The sequence below is a fragment of the Panulirus ornatus genome, chromosome 41 (assembly GCF_036320965.1).
Source record: "Panulirus ornatus isolate Po-2019 chromosome 41, ASM3632096v1, whole genome shotgun sequence".
Taxonomy (NCBI): Eukaryota; Metazoa; Arthropoda; class Malacostraca; order Decapoda; family Palinuridae; genus Panulirus; species Panulirus ornatus.
Genome location: NC_092264.1, coordinates 16,593,381 through 16,619,498, shown reverse-complemented (window position 1 = coordinate 16,619,498; position 26,118 = coordinate 16,593,381). Strand labels below are relative to the sequence as shown.

At 48.5% G+C, this 26,118-nt stretch overlaps 1 protein-coding gene across 1 annotated transcript in view; it reads left to right on the top strand.

The window, feature by feature from the left end:
• The window catches only part of LOC139761717 (uncharacterized), a 256,164-nt gene that overhangs the window by 181,789 nt on the left and 48,257 nt on the right, over nucleotides 1-26,118 (top strand). Inside the window, exon 6 of the mRNA XM_071686102.1 lies at nucleotides 8,950-9,045. Within this exon, the coding sequence (XP_071542203.1) occupies nucleotides 8,950-9,045 (96 nt within the window). The remainder of the gene's footprint in view (nucleotides 1-8,949; nucleotides 9,046-26,118) is intronic.

Genomic DNA, 26,118 nt, shown 5'->3' with positions numbered 1-26,118 from the left:
CTATCCATAAAGGATCTATTTTTTTCTGCACTAAAGAAATTGGTCAGGTCTAGTTTTGCAAGCAACTGTGTTTGTTGTAGAATGATCATTCTCCAAATCTGTGTGTCATAACGCCTCATTATCTCCCAGCCGAGTAAGCTGTGAGGAATTAGAAACATCAGAATTTCTTGCATCACAGCACGCATGCTCAGAATGTCAGTCTCTGTCTCATGATAGTGGATTGTAAGGTGGTGCATTCAAGTGCACGTATGAATGGCTCTCTCTCTCTCTCTCTCTCTCTCTCTCTCTCTCTCTCTCTCTCTCTCTCTCTCTCTCTCTCTCTCTGTAAATGTGGGGGATCGTGTTGTACAGGGGGAGGACTCGTGCCCTAACTGGTTGAGACACTCCCCACCCTTCCCTCAGCAGCGTCGCGGGCATGACGGATTTGTTGCGGAGCTAAAATCATAAACATTCCTGAAAATCAGACGTTTTTTCGTCCTCTTTTTTTCTTTCATCCACTTACTGAACGTCATTCAGTATGCTTCAGGCATGATGACAAAGCTATGTGAATGTTCACGGAGGCGACAGTCTTGAAAACCATCACGCCCTTTACGCATTTGAAGGAGAGCTTGATGATTCCGGCCATAATTTTCATTACTGAACACTCCCCTGCTTTTGTTGGCGTCATTGTGGTCCTCCTTAGTCCATGTAGGGCAGGGGAGATAAGGTCGTGTGTGAGGGAATGTGAGTGAGGGGGTGAGTGTCAGTGTAGGCGAGGCTGCTGACGGCAAGGTGTGGCCTACCTCAGTGTCTCCTAGGCTTGGGATGAGACGGGGTGGCCTGTGGTGTGGCCAGGGGTACTATAGCTTCAAGTAAACCAAGCGGTGGTTACCCCTGTGTGTGAGGCAGAGGACGCATCACCAGTAATGCTAGGGTGTGTGTGTGTCGTCGTCTCCTGGGCGTAGCTCCCTCTCCATGGCTTCTGGCGTTACGACGGGCGGAGCTCAGAGTTACGACGGGCGGAGGTTCCGAGTTACGTAACACGACACTCAGAGCAATGACTACTCCGAAAGATGAAGGTATTTTTGCTCGCGTCCAAATTCATGGCTCTGAGGGAAGATGGTTGGTTGTATACGTGCCCGTGATGCCACGGTAGATAGACGGTAAAACGTCACAACCTCTGCAATAGTTCGTCAGCTGCGTCAGGAGCAGAGAGGCTCCGGGCGGCTGCTGCAGCGATGACGGCGCGTGTTATACACTTATCATGGCATTATATTCATGACGTTATGTTGACGAATGTGTTTTCTCGTATAAGTCAGCGAATCGTAGTTTTGAGACGGAATGCGTCAGGGAATCGCACATCGCGTGTGCTGTCCTTCCTCTGCTCACTCGCCGTATCGCACCCTTTGTGATAACACGTAAACACTCTTTGAGGCGACCAGAGGTCTTGAGACGCCCGGGACACTAGATCAGGGAGATGAACGGCAGCACAAGACTAACTCCTTGTGGATAAGACTCTTCTATTTGCTGCAGCCAGGGTGTGGCTGGCGAATGGACTGCCATGCATGTAAATGTGCGTCGCAGTAAATGTGCGTCTTCCGCCCGATGAAGCACGTAACTGTGATACGAGAGATCCCAACGTAAGTGCTGGTGGTGCCAGTGCAGTTACCATGTGAGGTGTGTGTGTTTGCGTGGGTGCGTTTTCTTAGCACTGAACGAACGCTTCTCAGTCATCTGCTTAGCGCCCGGTACCACTGAATCTTTTGATACCTGTGTTTATATCAGAAGGGTAGCGCCCAGTACCATTGAATCTTTTAATACCTGTGTTTATATCAGAATGGTTCGCATCGCAAATGTATATCACTTTATAGTATTGTACTCACAAGCGTCTGACGCAGGACCGATGAATACCTCCGATCCTTTGATCATTTGCACATACCTCCGAACTGCCCTGTCAGGACGGGAGCGCAGAGAGAACACACACACACCAGCACAGTTCACTCTTTATTGCAGGTGATGAGGTCGATGTACAGACTAACGTTAAAGAGCGAGAGTCGCTTGGAACCATATAGCTTCCTAACTGCGCCTGATGTACGCATAGGTCCTGGTGCAGGATGAGGTAAGATAGACCCACAGGACCATTTTGGGATGGGTGGTTCAACTAACTCATTGTGTCATGCAAGGCGCAGTGATATATTCCCAGCGGCGGTGGTGCGAGGGACAGGGAACGGTGGGGTAAGTGCTACTGCGATGGTGAAGGTGAGTGTTGCTGTGAAGACCCAGCCAGTCGTACAGACCATGACACGTCCGTAGTTACCATCCTGGCCACCTCACCACCAACATGCAGCCGAACCCTGTTGTCAGGGACCATGACGTGACCCCTGCAACATTGTCGACAAAGGGAAAAACATCGGAAGTTACCTACACATCTGGAGCTGGTAGCAGCGATGACAAATGCCAGGCAGATAACGACGCGACATCAAGAAACATAGTGACAAGTTAAATGCTCTTGCCAGGGAAGCGGGAACACCGCTTCACCTTTGTGGCTAGACTGAGATGAATAATCCCATGAATGACACAAGAGACGTATGTCACGATGAGTGAATGTCTTGAAGTATTTACGGTTATCAAAGTGTCCTGTCACATTACTCCTGAACAATCTAATGCATAGAAAATGTTGAAGTTAAGCCTAGTTAGATCGTAAATTTAAACTTGCTTTAATCACTTGTGGGTTTATTTTTTTTTTCTTTTAAAGGAATTAAACTGATGCAGCTCGACCACTCAGCTGAACAGACAAGCAGTGTTTACAAACACAGTGGTGAGATACGCGACGTAAGACGTGGGATCGCCAGATGGCACGTCACGTTCCCTCACAACTGTTATTGCCTGCTTTATACTCGGGTGTCGGTCACCATCCTATTATCCTCGCACTTTGTTATATATGGTCGTGGACGTTCCAGTGGTGTTGGCGCTCATTCCTACCTCGTCCAGCTTGTTCCATTGTGTCCGCAACTTAACTGCTGATGGAATTCTTCTCATCTCTGAAGATGCGTGTCTTGCTGAACTTCCACTTGTGTCCTTTGGCTCTGGAGTCTCTTTAAACCTCAAAGAAACTGTCAAATATGAACGTCCTCATTGCCACTGTGGAGTTTTATGTGTAGTAATCGTGTCTCAACTTATTATCCTTTCCTCCAAAGTAGGTAGATAGAGAGTTCCCTCCTCCTCCCTTCGGAGTACATTTCACTCAGCTCTGGTATCATTTCTGTCGCATTTCCCTGTGGCAACTCAAGTGAGGAGACCAGAGTGTTGCAACATATGCCAAGTGCACGTCATGTATATCTTCCCAAACATCCACGTACTTGAAGACAGTTTTGAACAATGACCAGCATATAGGTTGCCTCCCTCCCTCACGATCCTTCTCACATGATGTTCTGGAGACAGATTCGGCGTGATGTCAGCTTCGAGGTCTACCTCACAGTACGACTCGTGAAACCTGATGAACTCCGATATGATACTTGCCGTATAATGTATTCATATCGCTGCCTGTCTTAGTGATTGGACATATCCTAGGACGAAGGTTCATTATATTTGTCCAAATATTCCTGCATCCTTTCTAGGTCTCTGCAGTGTTTCGTAGTCCCTGTTGCTACGCATTTATCTCTTAGTATAAGCATCATCAGCAAACTGTATCAGATATCAATCCGACTTGCTTGACTTTACGTGGATCAGAAATCGTGATGGTCCCAGCAATGAGTCCTGAGGAACCTTGCTTTTCACTTGAACCCGGCTCGAAAAGGCTCCCCCCTGACATATGTCTTCCCTTCCCTCCCATTTTGGTTAGCAGTCAGTCCATTTGAGTAGCCCTCCTTTGACTGGGCCATGAGAGTTGGGCTGGACGGCTCGTACATTTCGAGAGGCTTTAGTCCTCTTGTGTAGGGATGGTGTTGAGGCCGCGGGGAGCCGTGACGTCACTGTGCCGGCCGGCCTCGGGCGGGAATACTCGATAAGTCGTAAATCCTTGTATGGGAGCGGTGCGCCACGCACAGTGGAGCCAGGCGTGTTGCTGTGGCGGGTAATGGCTGACCAAGAGCCAGCCGAGCAATGGGATGTGTAGAGAAGGACACTGATAGCCATGCTCACACTGGGCACGGCAGAGAGGGGCTGAGCCTGCGTGGGAGGCATTGACTCGAGTCTTGACCTGAAGCCTACAGAGAACCCACGTCCTTTCTATCTTCAACGCCCCGCTATATGTATATAACTGGGCATGGCGTCGCAACCCAGGCGTCTGTGTGTTCTCATCTGACGCGTCTGTGTCTGCTTGTGTCCCATATTTCGTCTAAGGACGAGAACGTAGGAGCAAATAACCCGGAGACGCTTTACATCCGAAGCTAATGTTAGTGTAACGAAAGGGAATTAGATTTGAGATTGGAACCCTTAGAAATTACGGATCGTGTATGCCACCTGACGGGACTGGAGGTGAAGCAGAGACCATTTACTTTTACCCTCTGCTGGTGTCTTGTGGCCTCCAGATATATGCTAGTTCAAGTCTTCCCCTGGGCAACAGAGAGCAACATTTGCCTCATCCATCTCTTGCTTAAGGCATTTTCCCTCTTCGCTCCATCAACCTGATTCTCCTGTCTGAGTTTGATAAATGAAAATTAGCTCATTTATTATTTATTATCTTGGTGGGTATAGCTGGTAGCATCCGAGGTTTACTCTTCCCATGTTGCACGTGCTGGTTGCCGTCCAGGGTTCGACATCAGGAGAGGCCAGTGGGTATTTGACTCCCCCAGATCTACATGATCTACATGGGACCCATGGTAATCTGCTGTATAGGGGCACCCAAGGTGGGTCCTGTAGAAGATGACTGAATAAATGAATTCTTATTCATATGTAGTGTGTGAAATTTCTGTATCTGAAAATTTTTCAGTTTTAATTTGTATGAAATATGTGCAGCAAATTAAAGACTCCTGTGGCAGATTTAGAATTTAGGCTACAAAAAGATATTTGCGATGACGAAACTTATTCCTGTTGGTAATCTGATTCTTCACAACTGTAGCGTACAGTCTTCATAATGGGTCAGTAGTCGTCCTCATCTATAAACCTTTAGTGTTGGGCTACGTGTGTGGGAGTGAGTGGCACGGCGAATCTCTTAAGTCAAATTCTGACTCCCACCAATAGATTCTCCATATTTCGAACACACTTGCTCCTGCTGGCACAACAGAGAAAGAATAGAGATCTAACATAAAAGCTCTACATCTGTTGCGTGTTCATATTTTCCTCAAGTGAACGATTCGTGACGTATGGCGACACCCGACATGGACTTGGATCACGTACCGACAACACAGACCATCTTGGTTAGTTAACCTTCAGGTGAGGGCGATCACCTGCTTGTGTTGTGACGCTAGGGAGGTTTAGTGGGCCCTGGAGGGTAGGACTTGACAGATCACACACCTTGTGAACTGTTTATGACCAGGGTGTGTGGCCCGAGGACCGAGGGAATGCCCGGCTCACACTGGGGCGCCAGCAACCACCTCCCTTCCTCAGGTGATGGCGCTGTCATAGCAGCAGAAGGCGAGGATGTGATCGATATCTTCCTGGAGCACGTCTGTTGGTGGCCAGTGTTGCATGTGTTTTGTCCCCTGTGAATCACCTGTTGCAACCCTTATGCCCTCTGTTGCACGTGTTCTCTCCCCAAGAGAAGTTTTTCGTATATACTGAATGGTAAATGGCGCAACAGACTGTTGCAGGAGTCTTGTTGCACGCCGGATAGACGTACATTGGCACATACTTGAAACACCTTATGATTATAATTACGTTAATGTCATTGCACGAAACGAAATGTTGACGTCAGCCGTTGCTAGTTTGATATTTTCTCTTTCTTCTTGAGTTCAGTTAAGGCGAAATCTGTTTGCGTTCCAGCGGTCGGTTCTGGAAAGCAGTGAGGTCAAGAAGTATGTCCCGGGGAGGCTCTGGAACTACCAGAGCTGCAGGTAGGTGTTGGGGTGCACGCTGGTCCTGGGGGAAGGCAGGGCGGCAGCTGTAGTGCGGAGGAGGGATCGCTGAGGCCCATAGGCCACCTGACGGGACACGTCAGGTAGAGGGAAGGAGGACGCGAGTGTACCAGTGGGAGACACTGCTCACTGCAGGCGAAGCCATCATCATGCTGGTGCTAAGGATCGCTGATCATCCCTCCTAACGTCTGCTGGTGCTAAGCCAGGCCGCAGTACGTCATCCGTGCCTCCCTTGTCCCCAAGACCTTAGTCACCACGGCTCCGCCTCGAGACCTGCGCTGTTAAAGAAACATAAACTGGCGGATGACGTGTGCGCGCCTCCCTCCGCCGCCGGCCGTAAAAACCTGTTGCCGTGGCTGGCGCCCTTCCTCCGCCACCTGCAGGAGGACTTACCGTTGAGATTTAACGAGACAGGCGACTCGTGCGGCGCCCAGGTCATCGGCAGGAGAGTGTTCAGTTCCTGCTGCTTTGTGGAATGGCGCTTGACTCAGTGGAAAGGATTCTGGGACTTTTCGTTGTTGTTTTTGTAATATTCCATTACCAAACGTTTTCATGTTGTGATAAATATATCTATCTCCAAAATACATTATTTATTGCTTTCGTCTACATCTCTGTCCACTTGATATAAGCCTCCGTCTACCGCATCCGTGTGTAGATAATTTCTGTCGTTTTCCTCCTCACATTTCTGTCTTGATTCCTTGTGAGGTTTAACAGTACGATTCCCGTGGCTCACTCCGGATCCTACTACTCCTGGAGTACTCTTGGATGCTACTGAACAGGGTACAACACCCCCCCCCCCCCAGGGCATACATGTCCTTGAACTAAAATCATTATTCTGACGTCAAAATACGATTATGATACATATACCCCCGTGTTGTAGCGGGTGGCGTTCCTGTGAGGTAGTTCACGGGGCTGCCAAGGGGGGGCGAGTCCACTTGAGTTCGAATCCTGGCAGCGGCAGCTGGTCCACAGTTAAACCCAACTGTTCATCCTCCTTAAGGAGGATGGTTGTTAGAATGCGTACCTGGCTTAGAGAGAGAGAGAGAGAGAGAGAGAGAGAGAGAGAGAGAGAGAGAGAGAGAGAGAGAGAGAGAGAGAGAGAGAGAGAGAGAGAGAGTTGATGAGATGGCCTTGATTTGGGCATTCACTTGCCCAGTTGCCGCGTTGTCTCAGCTCTCGTAAAAAAAAAAAAAAAAAAGACACTGGCTTCTTATTCTGGGTATAGTCCTGCACTACCGGTTGCTCCGCGCCGTACAGCGTCACATGGGTACTCTGTGACCGTCGCCAGTCCAAAGGTGTGCCGTTGTGATACCTGCTTCCTTTCCCACGCCGCTAAATTCTGGAACTCTTTACCTTCTCATGTCTTTTTATTCTATTTTCTTTTTTTTTTTAGGAAGATTTTGCACCTCCTCGAAAATTTTAAGATTATTTTTTCTTCCTTCTTTCCTTCTCTATCCACTTAGCCCTGTAATGCCTCGTCTCTGTGAGGACATTTTGTCCCTTATCGAAGACTCGGACATGAAAATATACAAACCTCGATTGGTGGAACTTTTACCCCAAGTGAACGAGGGGTGGCAAGCGCGGGACCCACACCACACACGTGTGTGTGTGTGTGTGTGTGTGTGTGTGTGTGTGTGTTATGATGCTAGTGCTGGGGAACCTTAATTACACCTGAGGGAACGCCATTCCCACTAGGTCCTCAGGATTGGTCCCCGATCGTCGGCGCCTTTCACCAGGTCGGGTTTGGGGCGGTGGAAGACGCGCTTGATTTGACACCCAAAATGTTTTTCTCCTTTTAAGGTGGACGAAAAGGGAGCGCTGAAACAAACACACACACACACACACACACATACACACAGACATACACACACACACACACAAAACACACACACAACACACACACTCACACACACCTGACTGACTGACTTGCTAATGATAATACACAGATGTTGCTACTCCAGTTTTCTCATTTCCAGAAACTTTACGATAAGGGGAACGCGTATTTCTCGTGCAGATGCACTTCGCCTCCTCCTGTACAATCACTCACTATCGTGTTCTCTACGGAGGGGACACCACCTGACTCATCTTCACTACACCCTTTGGTGTAAACCTAAAAAAAAATTTACTCCACCCTCGACAGACGTAGCGTCGCTCCGCCCGTCACAGACGCATCTTCACTACAGCCTCGAGGGCCAGCGCAAACACCATCTTCACTATACACTTGCCCTTTGACCTTCGCTACTCACTACGCTCTCAACACCACCACCACCACTTGGCCTTTACGAAATATCTGTTTGACCTGACTCATAAGGGTCAGATCAAACACACCTTCACTATACGAGGGTCGTAATGCTAATTACCGCCAATATAACACGAAGAAAAGAAACGTATGAAAAACAGTTATCAGTCCGCTCAGAAAGGCATGATAAGCATTTCAGATACACATCTGGAATAATTGGATGCGTTCATTTTGCTGGAGCAACATGATACAAGCACAGAACGCACACTTCTGCCTATCAAATATGGAAGAGAAGCACGCGATGCGGATGAGAAATAATGTGAAGAATACAGTTTGTGTTCACTGATTGTGCTGTTTTGTGAGACACTTTTGAACTTAGAGTTAGAAGGGGGTGATTTATAGAACATGAGAACAGTACCTTTGGACCAAACTAGAGTGGCACTTACTAAAAGAATGTTAAAAGTGTGTTTTATGACCATAGTTCTGTACGAATGAAAGTGTATATATACTTTTTCTGTGCCTTAAAGATATGGTTTTTCCTCTGTCACAACAACAGAACAAATTAAACTGAATTAATCAGATAATAATGATACGAGACCCCAGTAGCCACAAGTGTAGTTAGTAAACTGTGAGGACAGGTGTGTGGTGCAGGTGTGGCCAGCATGGGTCTGGTTCGATCCATACTCCAGGTGACATTGTTCACCTGTCTGATTACAGCTGCGTGTGGCCGCATCTTCTGCTACAACGGTGGCCGCTGCGTCTACAACCGCTGCATCTGTCCGAGAGGTTTCTACGGTTCCCGCTGCCAGTACGGTGAGTACACCTGTCACCTGCCTCTGTCTACTGCCAGTACGGTGAGTACACCTGTCACCTGCCTCTGTCTACTGTCAGTATGGTGAGTACACCTGTCACCTGCCTCTGTCTACTGTCAGCATGGTGAGTACACCTGTCACCTGCCTCTGTCTACTGCCAGTATGGTGAGTACACCTGTCACCTGCCTCTGTCTACTGCCAGTATAGTGAGTACACCTGTCTTATGGTTCTGTCTGCTGCCAGTATAATGAATACATTTGTTTTATGCCCCTGTCTGCTACCAGTATAGTAAATACACCTGTTTTATGCTTCTGTCTGCCACCAGCAAAGCAAGTATATCTGTTTTAGACCTCTGTTTGTTGCCAGTGAGGTCAGAAAATTTTCAGGTGTGGTCGAACAAATATAACAGGGTTTGGTGTTGGTATCATGTGCACGGAACTGTTGAGAACTTGAAGCGACGCTGTTCGAACCACCAGCCATCACAACTGAAGGCGCTGATCTCTCCACATTGCCCCCGCTAGTGTGTGTATATGGGGGGGGAAGCCCTTTAGGTAAAAATTGCAAAGTAAAAAATCGGCAAAATGTATAGGTATGTATATTTGCGTGTATGGACGTTTAGGTATATACATGTGTGTGTGGGTGGGTTGGGCCATTTTTTCGTCTGTTTCCTTGCGCTGCCTCGCTAACGCGGGAGACAGCGACAAAGTAAATAGAAAAAAAAAATCATTAGGTAAAAGCGAGAGAAATAGAAATGTGCATTTTAAACAGAAATGAACCTAAACTCATCCTCTATTTGTCTGTGCAAAGAATACAATCCAGAATCACATCCAGTATTGGTCGTCTGTGTACAGAGGAAGGTTCATGCGCGAAATAATGGATAAATGCGGTCCACTGAGTAAAAAAAGTATGAGTGAGCATTGAGTGAGTAGAAAGACGCCTCACGAATTAACGACACATCAAAATTTTGCGTAAACAGTACCGCCCTAGCATTGTGGAAGGGTGTGGCTTATGAAACGAGGAAATCATGCCACAAACAGACGAAAAGATGGTAACAGGAATGACATTTACGCGAGGGAGGGGTGGAGGGTTGGTGGCGAGGGAGGGCTGGAGGGTTGGTGGTCAGAGAGCGGTAGGTGGAAGGTTGGTCGTGAAGGAGTGGTGGAGGGTTGGTAGTGAGGGAGAGGTAGGTGGAAGGTTGGTAGTGAGGGAGTGGTAGGTGGAGGGTTGGTGGTGAGGGAGTGGTAGGTGGAGGGTTGGTGGTGAGGGAGTGGTAGGTGGAGGGTTGGTGGTGAGGGAGTGTTAGATGGAGGGTTGGTGGTGAGGGAGTGGTAGGTGGAGGGTTGGTGGTGGGGGGAGGCCAGGTAAGGGGCAGTGAGAGATAGGAAAGCTGGAGGAGGAGGAAGCCCGGGTGGTCATGGATACGGGTCTTCCGGCCTTCGCTTCCCTGGCCTCACGCCGCCCCATGGCTGGCGAACCCCAGGCTGGCGGACCCCAGGCTGGTGGACCCCAGGCTGGTGGACCCCAGGCTGGCGGACCCCAGGCTGGTGGGCCCCAGGCTAGCGGACCCCAAGCTGGCGGATCCCAGGCTGTCGGACCCCAAGCTGTCGGACCCTAAGCTGTCGGATCCCAGGCTGTCGATTTCTACATGCAAGTCCTGACCTTCGGTGGGAGGCACCCATGTACTTAGCCCAGGACCCTGGCTGCCGCACTACTGCCACATGTACTAATTAACGTACATCACCAGGGGTAATTTCGCGAGCGCATTTTCCGTAATTACTCGATGATTACCGATGCCTGATCGCCTACGATGATCATTCACACCAGGACCCTTATTTCACGTCTGGTTATTCATAAGACGGTGGTGCAGTTGTGGCTCGGCCTTAAGGTGATGGGCTGGGTGTATTATACGGGAGGATAAGGGGAATGGAATGAGAGAGAGAGAGAGAGAGAGAGAGAGAGAGAGAGAGAGAGAGAGAGAGAGAGAGAGAGAGAGAGAGGGTGAATTAAGGAGAGAGATAGAGATGGAAGGGTGATGGATTATAGTCGATGGGTAAAGAAACGAGAGGAGGAAAGATAGAGAGAGGGAGATGGATGATGATGATGATGATGAGGAGGAGGAAGCTGACAGGTCGAGGAGAAAGATGTGTGGGGATGGGTTGAGGGATAGACGATGGGAAGAAAAGGTGTTAAAAGGGAAGGGGAAGGGATAGAAGCAAGGGATGGATGGAGAAAGGAAGGGAGCTACGGAGGAATAGATATATTGTTGAGAAGAATGCAGGGATAGGTGGATGGAGGAAGGGGAAAGGGAGGGATGGAGGAATAGATGGATAGATTTAAGAAGGATTGATGCGCGGTAGGGAGTATGAGACGCGTGTATGGACTGATGGAGAAAAGGATAGTTAGATGGGGGGAAAAGGTAGATAAAGAGGCGGAAGGAAAGAGAGAGAAAGTGATGGATAAACGAGATGGGTTTTTAGGAAAGGAAGGAGAGATGGATGGATTGATGAGGGGCGGGATGGGGTGGATGGATGAGTGGATAGATGGGTCAACGGAGGATGTAGTGGGGGGAGGGGGTATTAAGTCATGGTCCACACAGGATGCTTGTGAACCTGCAGCCTACTGACTCCAGACTGAATTAGTAGACGACGTAGGTATTAGTAGATATAAGTGTTAGTAGGTGTGGTAGGTGTTGATAGACGACATACTGTTAGTAGATGACGCAGATGTTAGTAGACGAAGCAGGTGTTGGTAGACGGCGTAGGTGTTAGTAGATGACGCAGGAGTAAGTAGATGACGCAAATGTTAGATGACGCAGATGTTAGTAGACGTCGTAGATGGCAGTAGACGTCGTAGATGGCAGTAGACGTCGTAGATGTCTGTAAACGTCGTAGATGTCAGTAGACGACTTTCTGAGAATCTTAAGTGATATTTCACCCGTTTTCTGTTTCTCTTGGACGTCAGAGGGAGACTAACCTTTTAGTTCACCTGGTGCCTCGGTGTAACACTGGTTCAGGCTGTGTCCACAGGGGTGCGGGACACTAGTGAGTCAGGCGGAGGTAAACACGAGGGAACTTGGTGTATGGAAGGGACGGGATGTTTGAGGAAGAGGAGGAGGAAGGTGAGGAAGGAAGAGACTAATCTTGGAGTAGCGAAGGAGGAGGAGGAGGAGGAGGTGTTGATTTTGAAGGAAGTAAGTGGAAGGAGAAGACAAGGTGTTATACAGGGGTGTTGGGGGAAACATGAGGAAGAAGTCCCATTGTTGCCCGGGACGTTGCTCGGGGGTGTTGCTGGGTGTGAGAGAATGAGGGAGTCATGAGTGAGGTGGAGGTTTATGGGAGATTATCTGAGGCCACACCATCAGCGTCTGTGAGGTAAGCCGTGCTGCTGCTGCTGGTGGTCTGTAAGCTCAGATCCTCTATGTCAAAAGTCGTCCTCGAATGCGAGAGGCTTTTCGAAAAGAGACCAGAACACGTCGTGACCCACAAGGATTAACTCCCCAGCCGCTTAGATCGACTGCTCCACAGTCATTAGAAGACTGGACCGTAGGCACATAAGCGCGGGTGATACACCGAAGTTCGACCCTTAAACTTCAAGCTCCGGACGTGGTCGCGACCCTCACATCTAAGATCTGACACTCGTACGTCCGTCTTGCCATAGCCTGAGGGGTTTTGTGGTGGCCTTGACGGGGCACCAGACGGGGTAAGACCAGCGTGTGTGTGTGTGTGTGTGTGTGGGGTAGGTTGGTGAGGCAGGTGATGCCGTGGCCTGGTAGGAGGGGCTGGTGGGAGAGGTTGGATGAGAAAGAGAGGGAAAACAAGAACGAGAAGAAGAGGGAGAGTGGATATGGCGACCTGACGGCACTGGGAGTGGTGGAGGAGGGAGAGACGCAGGGAACGAAAGATATAGAGGGACGGCAGGGCGACGGGCAAGGAGTAGAAGTGTAAATAAAAGACGAAGAAATCTGAGAAAAAAGCGAAAAATAAGAAGAATAGAAAGACGTGTGTTGATGAAGAAGGAAGAGAAAAGATAGGAAAAACATAGTTCAAGAATATGTAGACGAGTGGCCTTAATTAACCAGTCTCAGGAGGAGGATCAAGAACGTACCATAGGTTTGGAACCAGAAAGAGAAAAGACCAAATGAATACAGAAAATGGGAACCATGGAATCAGAGGAGTGTAGTACAGGTAACACGGAAGGTGGAGGAGACGCATCCGGTGAAGAAGGCGACTGACTTAATACCTGACGTGACGCTGTGCACTTCGGGATGAACATGGTGTTATGACGCTGGTCTAGTGTCGAGGTGTTGTCAGTGCGAGCGGCCGCTGGGCTTCACCAGGCTCACGCTGGTGGGACACACCAGGTGTGGGCCAGGAGGTAACATATGGTTCAGTTCGGGTCAGTGGGCCAGGTTGTGATCAGCGGACCAGGTCTGTCTTGAGTCAGGTGGACGGGACGCAGCGTGGCAACGATTGTTGGGATTCATCAGATAGCCAGGGATGTGAGGACTCGCCGTGTGTTGCTGGAGACAAAGGGGAGGTTCCATCTGGTGTAAGATGCGCCATCAGGAGTAGGGAAGGAGAGAGGAGGCCTCGAGCGCTGATATCTCTGGTTCATAAGACTGCAGTACCACAGGCGACGTGTGAATGTGTTACGTTGTTATTGGTGAGTGGCAGCCGCTGCTATCAGTCTCCAGTAGATGCCCCCAGTCCACAGTGGCTGCCTCCAGTCCACAGTGGCTTCCCCCCAGTCCACAGTGGCTTCCCCCCAGTCCACAGTGGCTGCCCCCAGTCCACAGTGGCTGCCTCCAGTGCACAGTGGCTGCCTCCAGACCGCAATGGCTGTCCCCAGTCCACAGTAGCTGCCCCCAATCCACAGTAGCTGCCCCAATCCACAGTAGTTGCCCCCAGTCCACAGTAGTTGCCACCACTTCACAGTGGCTGCCCCCCAGTCCACAGTAGCTGCCCCCAGTCTACAGTGGCTGCCCCCCAGTCCACAGTGGCTGCCCCCCCTCCAGTCCACAGTAGTTACCACCAGTCTACAATCTCCTCATCTGACAACACTTGCAATGATTGTTGACACCGGGACCGCTGTCTCTCCGTGGGGGCAAAAAAAGAGAGGAACTCATCATTAACCCAAGAAAACAGAGGAACAAACCAGTCTGGCCCCCTGACGGCCAGCACGCAGCCGACTTGCCCGGAAGACCATATACAGCAGGAGCAACGCCAGGCGACCTGGCCCTACCGTACGGTGGGCGGCGGCTGACGGGGTCTAATTAAGCCGTGATAACTGTGCCGGAGGTGCTAGGATAAACGTGGGTGTAAGGGACGAGGGACCTCGGGTCATTATCACTGGCTGTGGGCCTCGGGTAATTGATGACAGATGGGACTGAAGCGTGGCAATGCTGCCCTCTGCAGGTCCGAAGGTTTGATTTGGAGGAGGTCGGAGGTAAGGCCATAGGAAGATAGCAAGATGACCTCGAAGGCAAAATTTTTAAGGTAAACGGGACATGATGCCCGGCTAACTGGGCGCCAGATGGAAGCGTGTCAGAATCTTTAAATCTGGAGAGCACACAGGCTGTTTAGGATTGATCATAAAGATTCATACAGTAGGGAAGTGTTGAAAGTGGACCACATTCCTTGAAGCTCCGAAGGGGGTACACAGACGTCTCTCCAACACTATCAGGAGGAGGTGTTAGGGGTGGGAGAGGCAGCCCCTACTCTACGTGAGCCAGGATAGGCCTGAGTGTGATAGAGAAGGTGCTCTATACATAGAGCACAAGTGATATTAGAGTTCCAACGTACCTTCACACCTCCGATCCCTCAAGAAACCGTCACAGTATAGACCTGCCTCATGGACAGAGCGAAGCTGACGACCTTCAGTACGCCAGCGACACGGTCATAATCCAGTTCATTAACTCGTGTTATCTGAACACCAGCTGTAGCAGTGATTAGCTCTGTGGTGCTGATGAGGATGGTCTAGTCCCGACGGGGCCCGGGAAGTGGCGCCCCGAAGGTGAGGGCAGTCGGGCAGACCACAGACGCATTTTTTGTGAAGTATATTAACCACCTGACGCGAGTCAGCTCCTCATACCAAGCCATTCTAGGCACCACCACGGCACTGAAGGTGTTCACGTTGATCCGTGAATATATTCAGTGGGATGGACTCCACAACAGACCACTGGGAGGACCAACAGGAGGTCTTATTCATTAGTAACACAGACGGACCACCTGGTGAGGCCAACCATAAAGGCAGATGCAACAGTTGGAACACACACACACATTGTCCCATCCCCACGACAGAATAACGATATGAATAGAAGACCTTCTTAAATGGCAGCAACTCACTTCGGTCAGCGATAATATACCACGCAAAACAAGTGGCATTGATTGACCATAGCTTAGAATATCACACGAAACCCAGAAATAAATCAAAAACTGATGAGAGAACGAAATAGATATTCATTCTATCAATACACAGAATTCCGATTGAGGAACTGGGGTGCTATAGGCCCCCCTAGTGGCAGAAGATATAACATACCCAGTTGGGAGTAAAGAGACAGCAGAGTGGATCACTGTTCACAGTGGAGATGATGACCATAAAGATAAACAATCGTATTGACCTCGCCTTGAATAGTGATTCGATGGCCACCACATCATCAGACATCGAGGGGTTGTAAACATTGCCAGCTCGTCCAGGGAGTCTGCTCCGAGCTCCTTAAACTCCTACCATCAAAGAGAGGTGCAAAAACACAGTGGAAATAGGCACTAAGTGCTCTCTAGCCCCTCGTTCCATCCTTAAGAAGGCGTCTCTCACTGCCTCACTCAGTAACGAGACGAGCAAAACAGTCCAGACGCCTGGCGACCAACAGCACGAAGCTCACACATGACCATTTTGAGTGAGTTCCACCAGGCAAGTTGCGAGACGTCATAAAATGAAACAATCTACACAACACAGCTTCATGCCGGGGAATATCATTCTCCTCTCTCTCTCTCTCTCTTCTCTGCTCAGTGGCTCTAACAAGATTGTGGGAGGCTCTAGACATAAGATAGACGCTGATGCGGAACACACACACACACACACACACACACACACACACACACACACACACACACACACACACACACACACACACACACACTAAGACTTAAGGTCAAGCTGATAAATAGGACACAAATTACACCGAAATGCAAATAACAAGTCAAGTGCTTACGATAATTGTACAACGTCCCGAAGTACACATCACAACACAGTGTAAACTTGGTGTCTGGCTTGGCCGAGGTGAGGTGGTGTGTTCCGCAGGGTAGAGTCCTTGCACCTATCTTATCCTCATGTCTGACAGAGATGACAACCTGTTTTTTAAAGTATTACCAGAGGTATGAAAATGTCGTCTGTAGAAACTACTCACGAGCGATAACGGGACAGAAGCCCTACAATCGCCTGAGAGTTAAATTGTTCTTTGATAATGACATGGGGGAAGGTAGAGAATAGAGACTCGTACAAGAGGCAGGACGTAAAAGAAACATCAAGTCTCTCCTGAAGGAGATAACGTTAGAACATCTCAATGACACTGTTAGTCACATGACCTGAACACCAGCGAGAGGAAGAGAGGAACCTTCGCCTCCTCAGGCATATGGCAGACTAGGCTTCACAAACCAAGATGGGAGGAGATAAGAACCGATAAAGACACATTGGACAACGCTTATGTACGGTCCCGGCAACACCTTCCGAGCAGAGCGATACAACTGAGCTGAAGAATATCCCAGGACCTGCCACAGGCTCCACCCACCCACTCATCCACCCACTCACTCCGTCGAGAGTCAGGACTTGTACGATGGACGGGAACGACTTTTCTTATACTTCCTGCAGGGCAGACGAGGGGAGACCTGTTGCCAGTCATCAGGGCAGACGAGGGGAGACCCGTTGCCAGTCATATGGGTAGTCCTGGAAGACATGATCTCTGCACTTAGATATCTTACCCTAATGGCACGACACCTGTGAAGGACTGTAGATCAACACCAACGTAATCAACAGTTCTGTCGTCTGTAGAAAAAGGGCAGTATCGACCCCCAAGACTCAGCATCACTCAACGCTCTGTTCAGATGTCCTATGGATGGCGAGCAAGAGACACAATCAAGATGACAGTAGACAAGTCTTTAATAACCTGTACTACTCGAACGCAAGTTTGACACACACCCGAACTGATCAGAGGAGCATCGAGAAAACTTTGGTCCCTATATATATATATATATATATATATATATATATATATGTATATATATATATATATATATATATATATATATATATATATATATATATATATATATATATATATATATACCATATGGGATTACGTGAAGTCAAGTCTCTGTTGAAATACACTGAAAAATCTTTATAAAAACAATGCATGTATGAGGCCATTTGAGTGCCAATCCAGAGCTGGAAGTACATCTTTAATTTTCTCTCATATTTTTTTCGAACAAGGTATTCAAAACCCTTCCTATGACGGTGGAATGCCTCCTGTACCACAGTACCCCAACACCTTCCACCATCACGACCACTCTTGGGGTATGATGCTTGGGTCTTTGACCTGACCCGGAGGGGTGACGTGTAAGACCAGGCCATCGTGACCCAGGGTCGTACCATTCAATTGTCATCCCATCGTGCCCGTCGGGCCAAAGGTCGTGCTGGTATCGACCAAAACACACGCATCAGAAAACACAACAAAGCCTTAAACTGTAGACATTGTGCACCGTCATAGGATCAGTATTGCCTTCGAGTTATAGCAGAAGCAATTGGGATTAACCATATGTTCTCACACGTTCTCTAGGTTCAGTAAATACTGGTATTACTCACCTCCCTACAAGATACAGTACTGTATCTCATACAGTCCCGACCCTACTGTATCTCATACAGTCCCGCCATGTTGTTGTAGGCTATCAACAGATTTCATTGTATATTTTCGACGTATTCCCAGGCCAGGCCCTGCGTTAGTGGTACGATCGCTTCCTCATACTCTCACATCATCAACATAATCAACTGATTATCAATACTCATGGTGGAGTGGAGAGCCGACAGCGTCTGCATTTCATGGACCCGGGTTCGAGTCCTTGTTTGGATACGAAAATTGCCGTTTTCTGTGGTGTTGGCAGGATTCCGCCCTGACCTACATCCACCCTACACCGAGAACCCACACCCGCACCTATACCTAAACCCGTCCCACTCGCACCTACACCCCTCCCTCTCACGCCTACACCCGTCCCTCTCACGCCTACAACCGTCCCTCTCACATTTACACCCGTCCCTCTCACACCTACACCCGTCCTACCCACGCCTCTCCTAACCACACCCACACCGACGCCTGTCCCTTCCACACCCACACCCAAGGCCACCCGCCAGAGGTATGACCTGGCATAGTGATACTGGCCAGGTCCGTGAAGAATGTCAGGCTATCCTGGCGCCAGGCGGCAGACGCCTACCCTCCCTGGGACACAGGTCCAGGTCTGGTGGGTGTAGGGATGGGGTGTTGTGTGTTTCCGGGTCACAGGTCCAAGTCTGGTGGGTGTAGGGATGGGGTTTTGTGTGTTTCCGGGTCACAGGTCCAAGTCTGGTGGGTGTAGGGATGGGGTGTTGTGTGTTTCCGGGTCACAGGTCCAAGTCTGGTGGCTGTAGGGATGGGGTGTTGTGTGTTTCCGGGTCACAGGTCCAGGTCTGGTGGGTGTAGGGATGGGGTGTTGTGTGTTTCCGGGTTACAGGTCCAAGTCTGGTGGGTGTAGGGATGGGGCGTTGTGTGTTTCCGGGTTACAGGTCCAAGTCTGGTGGCTGTAGGGATGGGGTGTTGTGTGTTTCCGGGTCACAGGTCCAAGTCTGGTGGGTGTAGGGATGGGGTGTTGTGTGTTTCCGGGTCACAGGTCCAGGTCTGGTGGGTGTAGGGATGGGGTGTTGTGTGTTTCCGGGTCACAGGTCCAAGTCTGGTGGGTGTAGGGATGGGGCGTTGTGTGTTTCCGGGTTACAGGTCCAAGTCTGGTGGGTGTAGAGATGGGGGTGTTGTGTGCTTCCGGGTCACAAGTCCAGGTCTGCTGGGTGTAGAGACGAGGTGTAGTCTATATCGGGTAACAGGTCCAAGTCTACTGAACACATTAACAACCCAATAGCTGTAGGAGTGTTAATGTAGAGACTGCTGTAATGTTGTTAATGTAGTGCCTGCTGTAGAGGTGTTAATGTAGTAACTACCGTGGGCGTGTTAATGTAGTAACTACGGGTGTTAATGTAGTAACTACTGTAGGGGTTGTTAATGTAGTGACTACTGTAGGGGTTGTTAATGTAGTGACTACTGTAGGGCTTGTTAATGTAGTGACTACAGTAGGGGTGTTTATGTACTGACTACTGTAGTGGGAATATTCGTAACCCTCAGTTCGTGTCTTGTCATATCGTTGGCCCTGACGTGAACTAAGGCCATTCCCTACCCTAGTCTGAAGCGTTTCCAGGTCCCACACAAATGGTAGAGGTTCGAATCCTAATGTGAAAACTGTCATCCTCATCTGTAGGGCTGACCCTTCCTGTACGCTCTCTCTATATACGCTCAGAGCGCGAGGCCCCGGTCGCTGAGGGAGCCCTTGAAGGCCCAGATGCTCCAAGGCAGTCTTCAGGAAGCAGGAAATGCTGTGCCAGACACCCTCGACTTTTCAATACCCCCAGAACTCGTCTCGCGGGTCAGAGCCATACCAAATGCTACTTTAAAAGAGACGTCGAAAGTTGAATGGTCGGTGTCATGCAAACTTACATACCAGAGGTCAGGTCAGGTCAGGTTGAAAGACCAAGGCCACAGCATCATATGGCTTACAGTACTATCAAATGATTGTGCACGTATGTATTGGAAGATTGGGTCATGGGATATGGACCAGTCTACTGTCGACCATTAAATACAGAAAGTTTGTATCTTATATAGTTTTGTACGTCGGGGGGTCAAAGAACATTATACAAACCTTACGACATTCAATATACAGGAAAATCCATTTCAGTTTAGGGAATGTATACGACATTCAGCATACAGGAAAATCCATTTAAGTTTAGGGAATGTATACCATATGCCATTAACGCTCTGTCAGAAGATAGTAATGGTCATTTTCTGGACGTTTTCGAACATTCGAGGAGACAGCTGTTGCTTCTCCAGTGGGAGAAATGGTTACGTCCTCCAGAACAAAGAAACATCTTATCTCCTCCAGTGGAGAAACAAGAGCCGAGAAGTATGCGGACACTGACAGATGACTGGGCAGAGGTGTGCGTGTCTTCCACTCCCCGTGTACCACAAAGCAGTGGCTTCCAGCTGCATAATTCATGAGGTGTTTGTGGTGATGACGGCGAAATTAGGTCCCTGATGGAGTACTCCACAGCTGGAGCGAACCACCTGTCGTGATATGACCCCTATCTCCTGGTGGCTCTGGTCTTGCTGGGGAACTCCTTACTGCATAGTAAGACTCTGTGTGATGCTCTCAATAACATGCTTAAGACTGCGGAGGTGAGGTGCCTCCAAGACTGGGGATCAAGACCCGTATGGTAGAGTGAGGGGTCACATTGCTTTGTCCCGGTCCGTCATTCCGTGTGGGTGTCCATGTGTGCCCGTCCGTCCGTCCGTGGTTCAATTGTTTTTGTTTGGCTGTCCGTGCGTATGCTCGGATTTTAACGTACATAGACGTACGCAGGTATACTGGAAGAGTTCAAGATGACACTGGGCGTGACCCCTTCAGATTATTGCGTGGTGCAAATTAGCGCCGAGGAGTTTGGTGGGATGAACACCCGTCTTGTTCGGTTGGTGGTGACGCGTCTCGCTGTAGTCCAGTCTTGAAAGCTGTTGAGTGTGTCCAGGAGAGCAGTGTAGTCAGATCAACTCTTGTCCTCCGTTGATACTAATGGCAAGAGTCGTGTGTACACACTCCCGTCAAACAGTCGTATCCATCAGAACACCATTTGCCAATACGAGGAGGTAGGAAGACACCCCATCATTTGCTCCCTGTATGACACCATGTACTGAGGACCTTGGAAGGTGGAGGTGGACACTTAGGAAGTGTTCAGAGTGGCGACCTTCCCTGAGGAAGTCTGCAAGCCTGGGAATGAGTTTCCCTCCCACAGCCCAGACCTGATGGCTTTTGTGGATGAGTGTACAGTGGTTATCTAACGTTACTGAACGGTGGTGAACTGAACGAAGGAGGGAGCCACAGAGATCTCACATCAAGTTGCTGAAGAGGAAGCTTAAGAGAAATTGGATGGTAGAAGACGTCTCCATGGTACTTAACTGCTCAGGACCTGTAGGTCTTGTGATGTCTGTATAAGCTTGATGAAACGCTAAGCTTTCACAGAGTAAGCTGATGATCGTGGTGATGGCTGTGGGTCGTAAATCACCGGGATAATAAGCTTGTTGATTCCGATGTTGGGGAAAATATGTAAAGGTCTTCCCACACAACGTGTGTCATTACCTAATTCTTGTGAGCAGGGAAGGGTGGTTTACACTCGTGGTCCTCATCTCTTGTGTGCGTGTGTGTATGTGTGTGTGTGTGTGTGTGTGTGTGTGTGTGTGTGTGTGTGTTGAGAGATCTATAAAAGCAGGATGAAAACGACATCTGTTCGTCATTTTCCGCCTTCGCGAGATAGCGTCATGAACAGAAGGGAGGATTTCCAGCCTCTCCGCGTCCTCCCCTCTTCGTCGCCTTCTACGACATGCTGGGAATAATGATAATAGTGATAATGATAATGATCATAATAATAATAATAATGATAATTAGTAGTAGTAGTAGTAGTAGTGGTAGTCGCAGTAGTGGTAGTTATAGTAGAAGTAGTGACAGTAGTTAGTGAAATTTCCACCACCTATGGCAGCAAAGATCTTCACATCCAACAAAAATATTCTAAAAACCTCAGAGATATTAAGGACAGATTCTCAAACTAATGGAAATCGTTTGACGTTAGAATAGGTTGGGTGTGGCGGACCAGTTAGGGAAGCGGAGTTGTATATACAGGCATTAAACGTGGTGAAGGAGGCGGGTAGGTAGCAGCCATATATGTACCACAACAGATGTTTATCTTGGGTGTTGTTCTAGCCATTGTCTCCCTCTCAGGCTATCGTTACCCCAGCTAGGCTATCGTCTCGCTCCGCCATTCATTAAAGTATCATCTTCCCCCATAGCGTTAACCTAACCTCCTCCTCCTCCTCCTCCCCCGTCATTGCTACACATGCTATAATTTGGTTCGCCATACGAGTATGCCAGGGCGTTGTGCTACCCTCCGCCTGTCGGACCCGCCGACCTTCTAGTCTTCTCGACTAGGCTAGGGCCTGGCAGACCCTCGCCTCGGCAAGGCTAGGGCCTGGCTGACCCTCGCCTCGGCTAGGCTAGGGCCTGGCCGACCCTCGCCTCGGCTAGCTTAGAGGCCTGGCAGACCCTCGCCTCGGCAAGGCTAGGGCCTGGCTGACCCTCGCCTCGGCAAGGCTAGGGGCCTGGCTGACCCTCGTTGTAGCTAGACTAGGGGCTGGCATGAGTGATGGCGAACGATCGTTCTAAGCTCGAGTTATGCATACCACGTAATGTGACTGGTTGTTCATGAGAGTAATGGACGGTATCAACAATGATATGGCTGACAGCGACAGTCTCTTATCGCCGAAGACTCGGTTTAGAGATAGTGATGATACAGTAGAAGATTTCCTACCGCAACTACAGTGGAAGGATACAGTAGACTGCTCTGTAGACGCTGTAGTGAGAGCTACAGTTAATGCCTACCTCTTCTCCCTACCGCCACACATCACAGTTGCGCAGGTATATTAAGTCTGGGCTACAGTCGCTGCTGTATTCAGCAGCGCATTCATCCCTCCGGCTGGAAAGTTTCTCTTGAGGTACAGCGTCCGGGTCACTGTGGTACATGAGAGTACAGCCAGTACACCTTACACGGTCTGGCTCTCCTGGGATTGCTACAGCCAGGGTTCGAACTACATAGCCCGCCTGCTCGAGGTTACACCGCAAGTGGACAGTCACCTTTCAAAGAACTTCCTCCAATGAAGTCTTCATTTCCCTGTTACTGGATGTAGCGCAGCCATGGGCTGCAAGTGCCTTTAGGAAAGTCATGGGTTACACCAGGACCCTTTTATAGAAAATGGTCTAGGGGTTTGTATATAGTATATAATGGTGTTACAAGGCCCAGGCCCCATGCTGCCACCTCACCAAACTTGGCCATCTGAAATAAGGGAAACTCCTTACAATACTTCCCTTGCGGGACTTCTTACCCTTCCCTTAACAAACCTATCCCCTTAAATGCCTCTATTTCAGCAGAGTCTAGAAAAGAATATTCATTATTCTGGTATCAGATATTCAATATTCCTTACCACTTTCATTGCCTGGATTCGAGTGAGTCATGCGCCTGACACCGGCGCCAGGGATGTCATGCAGCCGACGCGGGCACCAAGCTAATAGCCTCACGTCAGCGGCTGGCTATAATCAGCGGTCATAACATTAACGCTAAAGGTTAGCGGTGTATAAAGGCCACATCCTAATACTGACAGACGGCGACATTTCGAAGCCAAGAAATTGTCCCGTCGACTCCAGATGATATTTCAAAATCTTGCTGCAGCTGCTGATGAAGTTTGCACACAGTCAAGGGAATATTGGAACATCGAGGAGTGTAAACAGCCAATTTACTGGATCCTTTTGAGGTTCTTTGTGAAAACAGAAGAAATCAGAAATGGAAATCATAGTATGAAGAGAGTAAATAAGCGACTTAAAGAAGAATGTCTGCAAACTTTACAACTATGGAGACGCAAAATGACAACCGCTTTTGGAGTTGAAGCGAAGTGACCGTGAAGTCTCTTTTGAAACGTATATCACTTGGTTCCTCTCGGCCATCATAGTTGGTAAGTCATTCCATATGCCAATAATCCCATGAAAGACATACGGATTTATTTCTCGTTCAAAATAAAATATGTTCTAAGCCTAGTGTCCCTCACGACAGATAAGATTACATAACTCTGCTCTTTCCTAGATTCCTAGATAAGATTACAGAAGCCATCAATAACTATAATGTCCCGTGTAAAATCACCTTTTAAAAGTCTTAGACGCCTTTCATACCCGCTGTGTCTCTGTCCAAGAATCGCCTTGCAAGTTTGCCGCTGTTCTTTTGCTGTTCCATCCATTTTCTTTTTCGTAGTGGGTGTCCAAAACTCCTCACGAACCCTGATGATCTTTACAAATACTGGCAATACTGGAAGATAAAACCTTAGGGTATCACGTAAACGTATTGAAACAGAACGTTTGAATACGTTGATAAGCTCACGCGTCCATCCGATGTATGCCATGTTAGCACGGAGTCCAATCTGCCGAGTGAAGGCTTAATGGCGCCTATTTCTGGCCAGGAGAAGAAGGTTTGATTATACGTGTCTCATAGTGAATAGTGGCTTAGTAATTAGCATTTCTGATCTCTCGAAGGTTTAATGACAATGATCCCTGGGCCAAGAAACCTGTCTGTGGTCCGTTTGATGTTTAATGTGACACTGTTTTGGTCCATTTTGATCTTCGACAAGTAATGTTGTTTGGTCCTTTGAATACTTGATACAATACGTGGCTCGACCTTAGAATAATTAGTAATTTACATTTCTGGTCCATTTCATGTTTAGTACCAGACTTTTTTGGTCCGCCGAACGTTTAAAACCAAGCGTTTCTGGCCTTGGTAATATCTTTTCCCCTCTACTGCTTTGAAAGTTTTACTGCAGTATACGTTCATGTCGTTTTCATTGACAGTTTCATCCCAGATTTTCCCGTCAAAAGCAATGCCAAGATCATTAATAGTTGCAGTACTTAAATCTAGCATCTTCTTCCGCAACTTTCAAGTTGACCAACATACGTGTAGTGCTGAAAGTTACCTCGTAGAAGGCGACTAAAAGGGAAGGGAGCAGGGGGCAGGAAATCCTCCCCTCCTCTTTTATTTTTCCAGAAGAAGGAACAGAGAAGGGGGCCAAGTGAGGAGTTTTCCCTCTGAGGCTCAGTCATCTGTTCTTGACGTTACTTCCCTAACGCAGGAAATGGCGATCGGGGCCTGAGCATACAGAAGGGTGAAAGGCGTGCAAGGAATAGAGTGAACTGGAACGATGTGATATACCGGGGTCGACGTGCTGTCAGTGGATTGAACCAGGGCATGTGAAGCGTCTGGGGTAAACCATGTAAAGTTTTGTGTGGCCTGGATGTGGAAAAGGAGCTGTGGTTTCGGTACATTTCGTGTGGCGGGGTAGCGACGAGAATGGATGAAGGCAGCAAGTACGAATATGTACATGTGTATATATATATGTATTTATATGCCTGTGTATGTACATGTATGTATACGTTGAAATGTATAAGTATGTATATGTGCGTGTGTGGGCGTTTATGTATATACATGTGTATGTGGGTGGTTGGGCCATTCTTTCTTCAGTCTCCTTGCGCTACCTCGCTGACGCGGGAGACAGCGACAAAGTATAATGATATATATATATATATATATATATATATATATATATATATATATATATATATATATATATATATATATATATATATATATATATTCTTTTTTCTTTCAAACTACTCGCCATTACCCGCGTTAGCAAGGTAGCGTTAAGAACAGAGGACTGGGCCTTTTTTGGAATATCCTCACCTGGCCCCCTTCTCTGTTCCTTCTTTTGGAAAATTAAAAAAAAAAAACGAGAGGGGAGAATTTCCAGCCCCCCGCTCCCTCCCCTTTTAGTCGCCTTCTACGACACGCAGGTCCCCTTTCCAAAGTCCATGCTGCTTCTAGTAGCAGGGGTACTATTGGACTGCCTTGGAGTGAGATTATTTTACGAGACTGTGCTCCTAGCGATCACCTGACCCACAGAAAATGGGCGACAATTAACAAATATTCTGGTTCTGTTCCCTCGACGCTGTACATAGTGACAATATTCTTCGTGCCATAAACGTATATGATGTCTGTTGTACCCCAGCGGACGGGAGGAGATGCCCCTGGGGAGGTGGTGGTGCTGCTGCTCCTTAGAGGCGGCGTCGCTAACCTGGGGTGAAGAATTAACAAT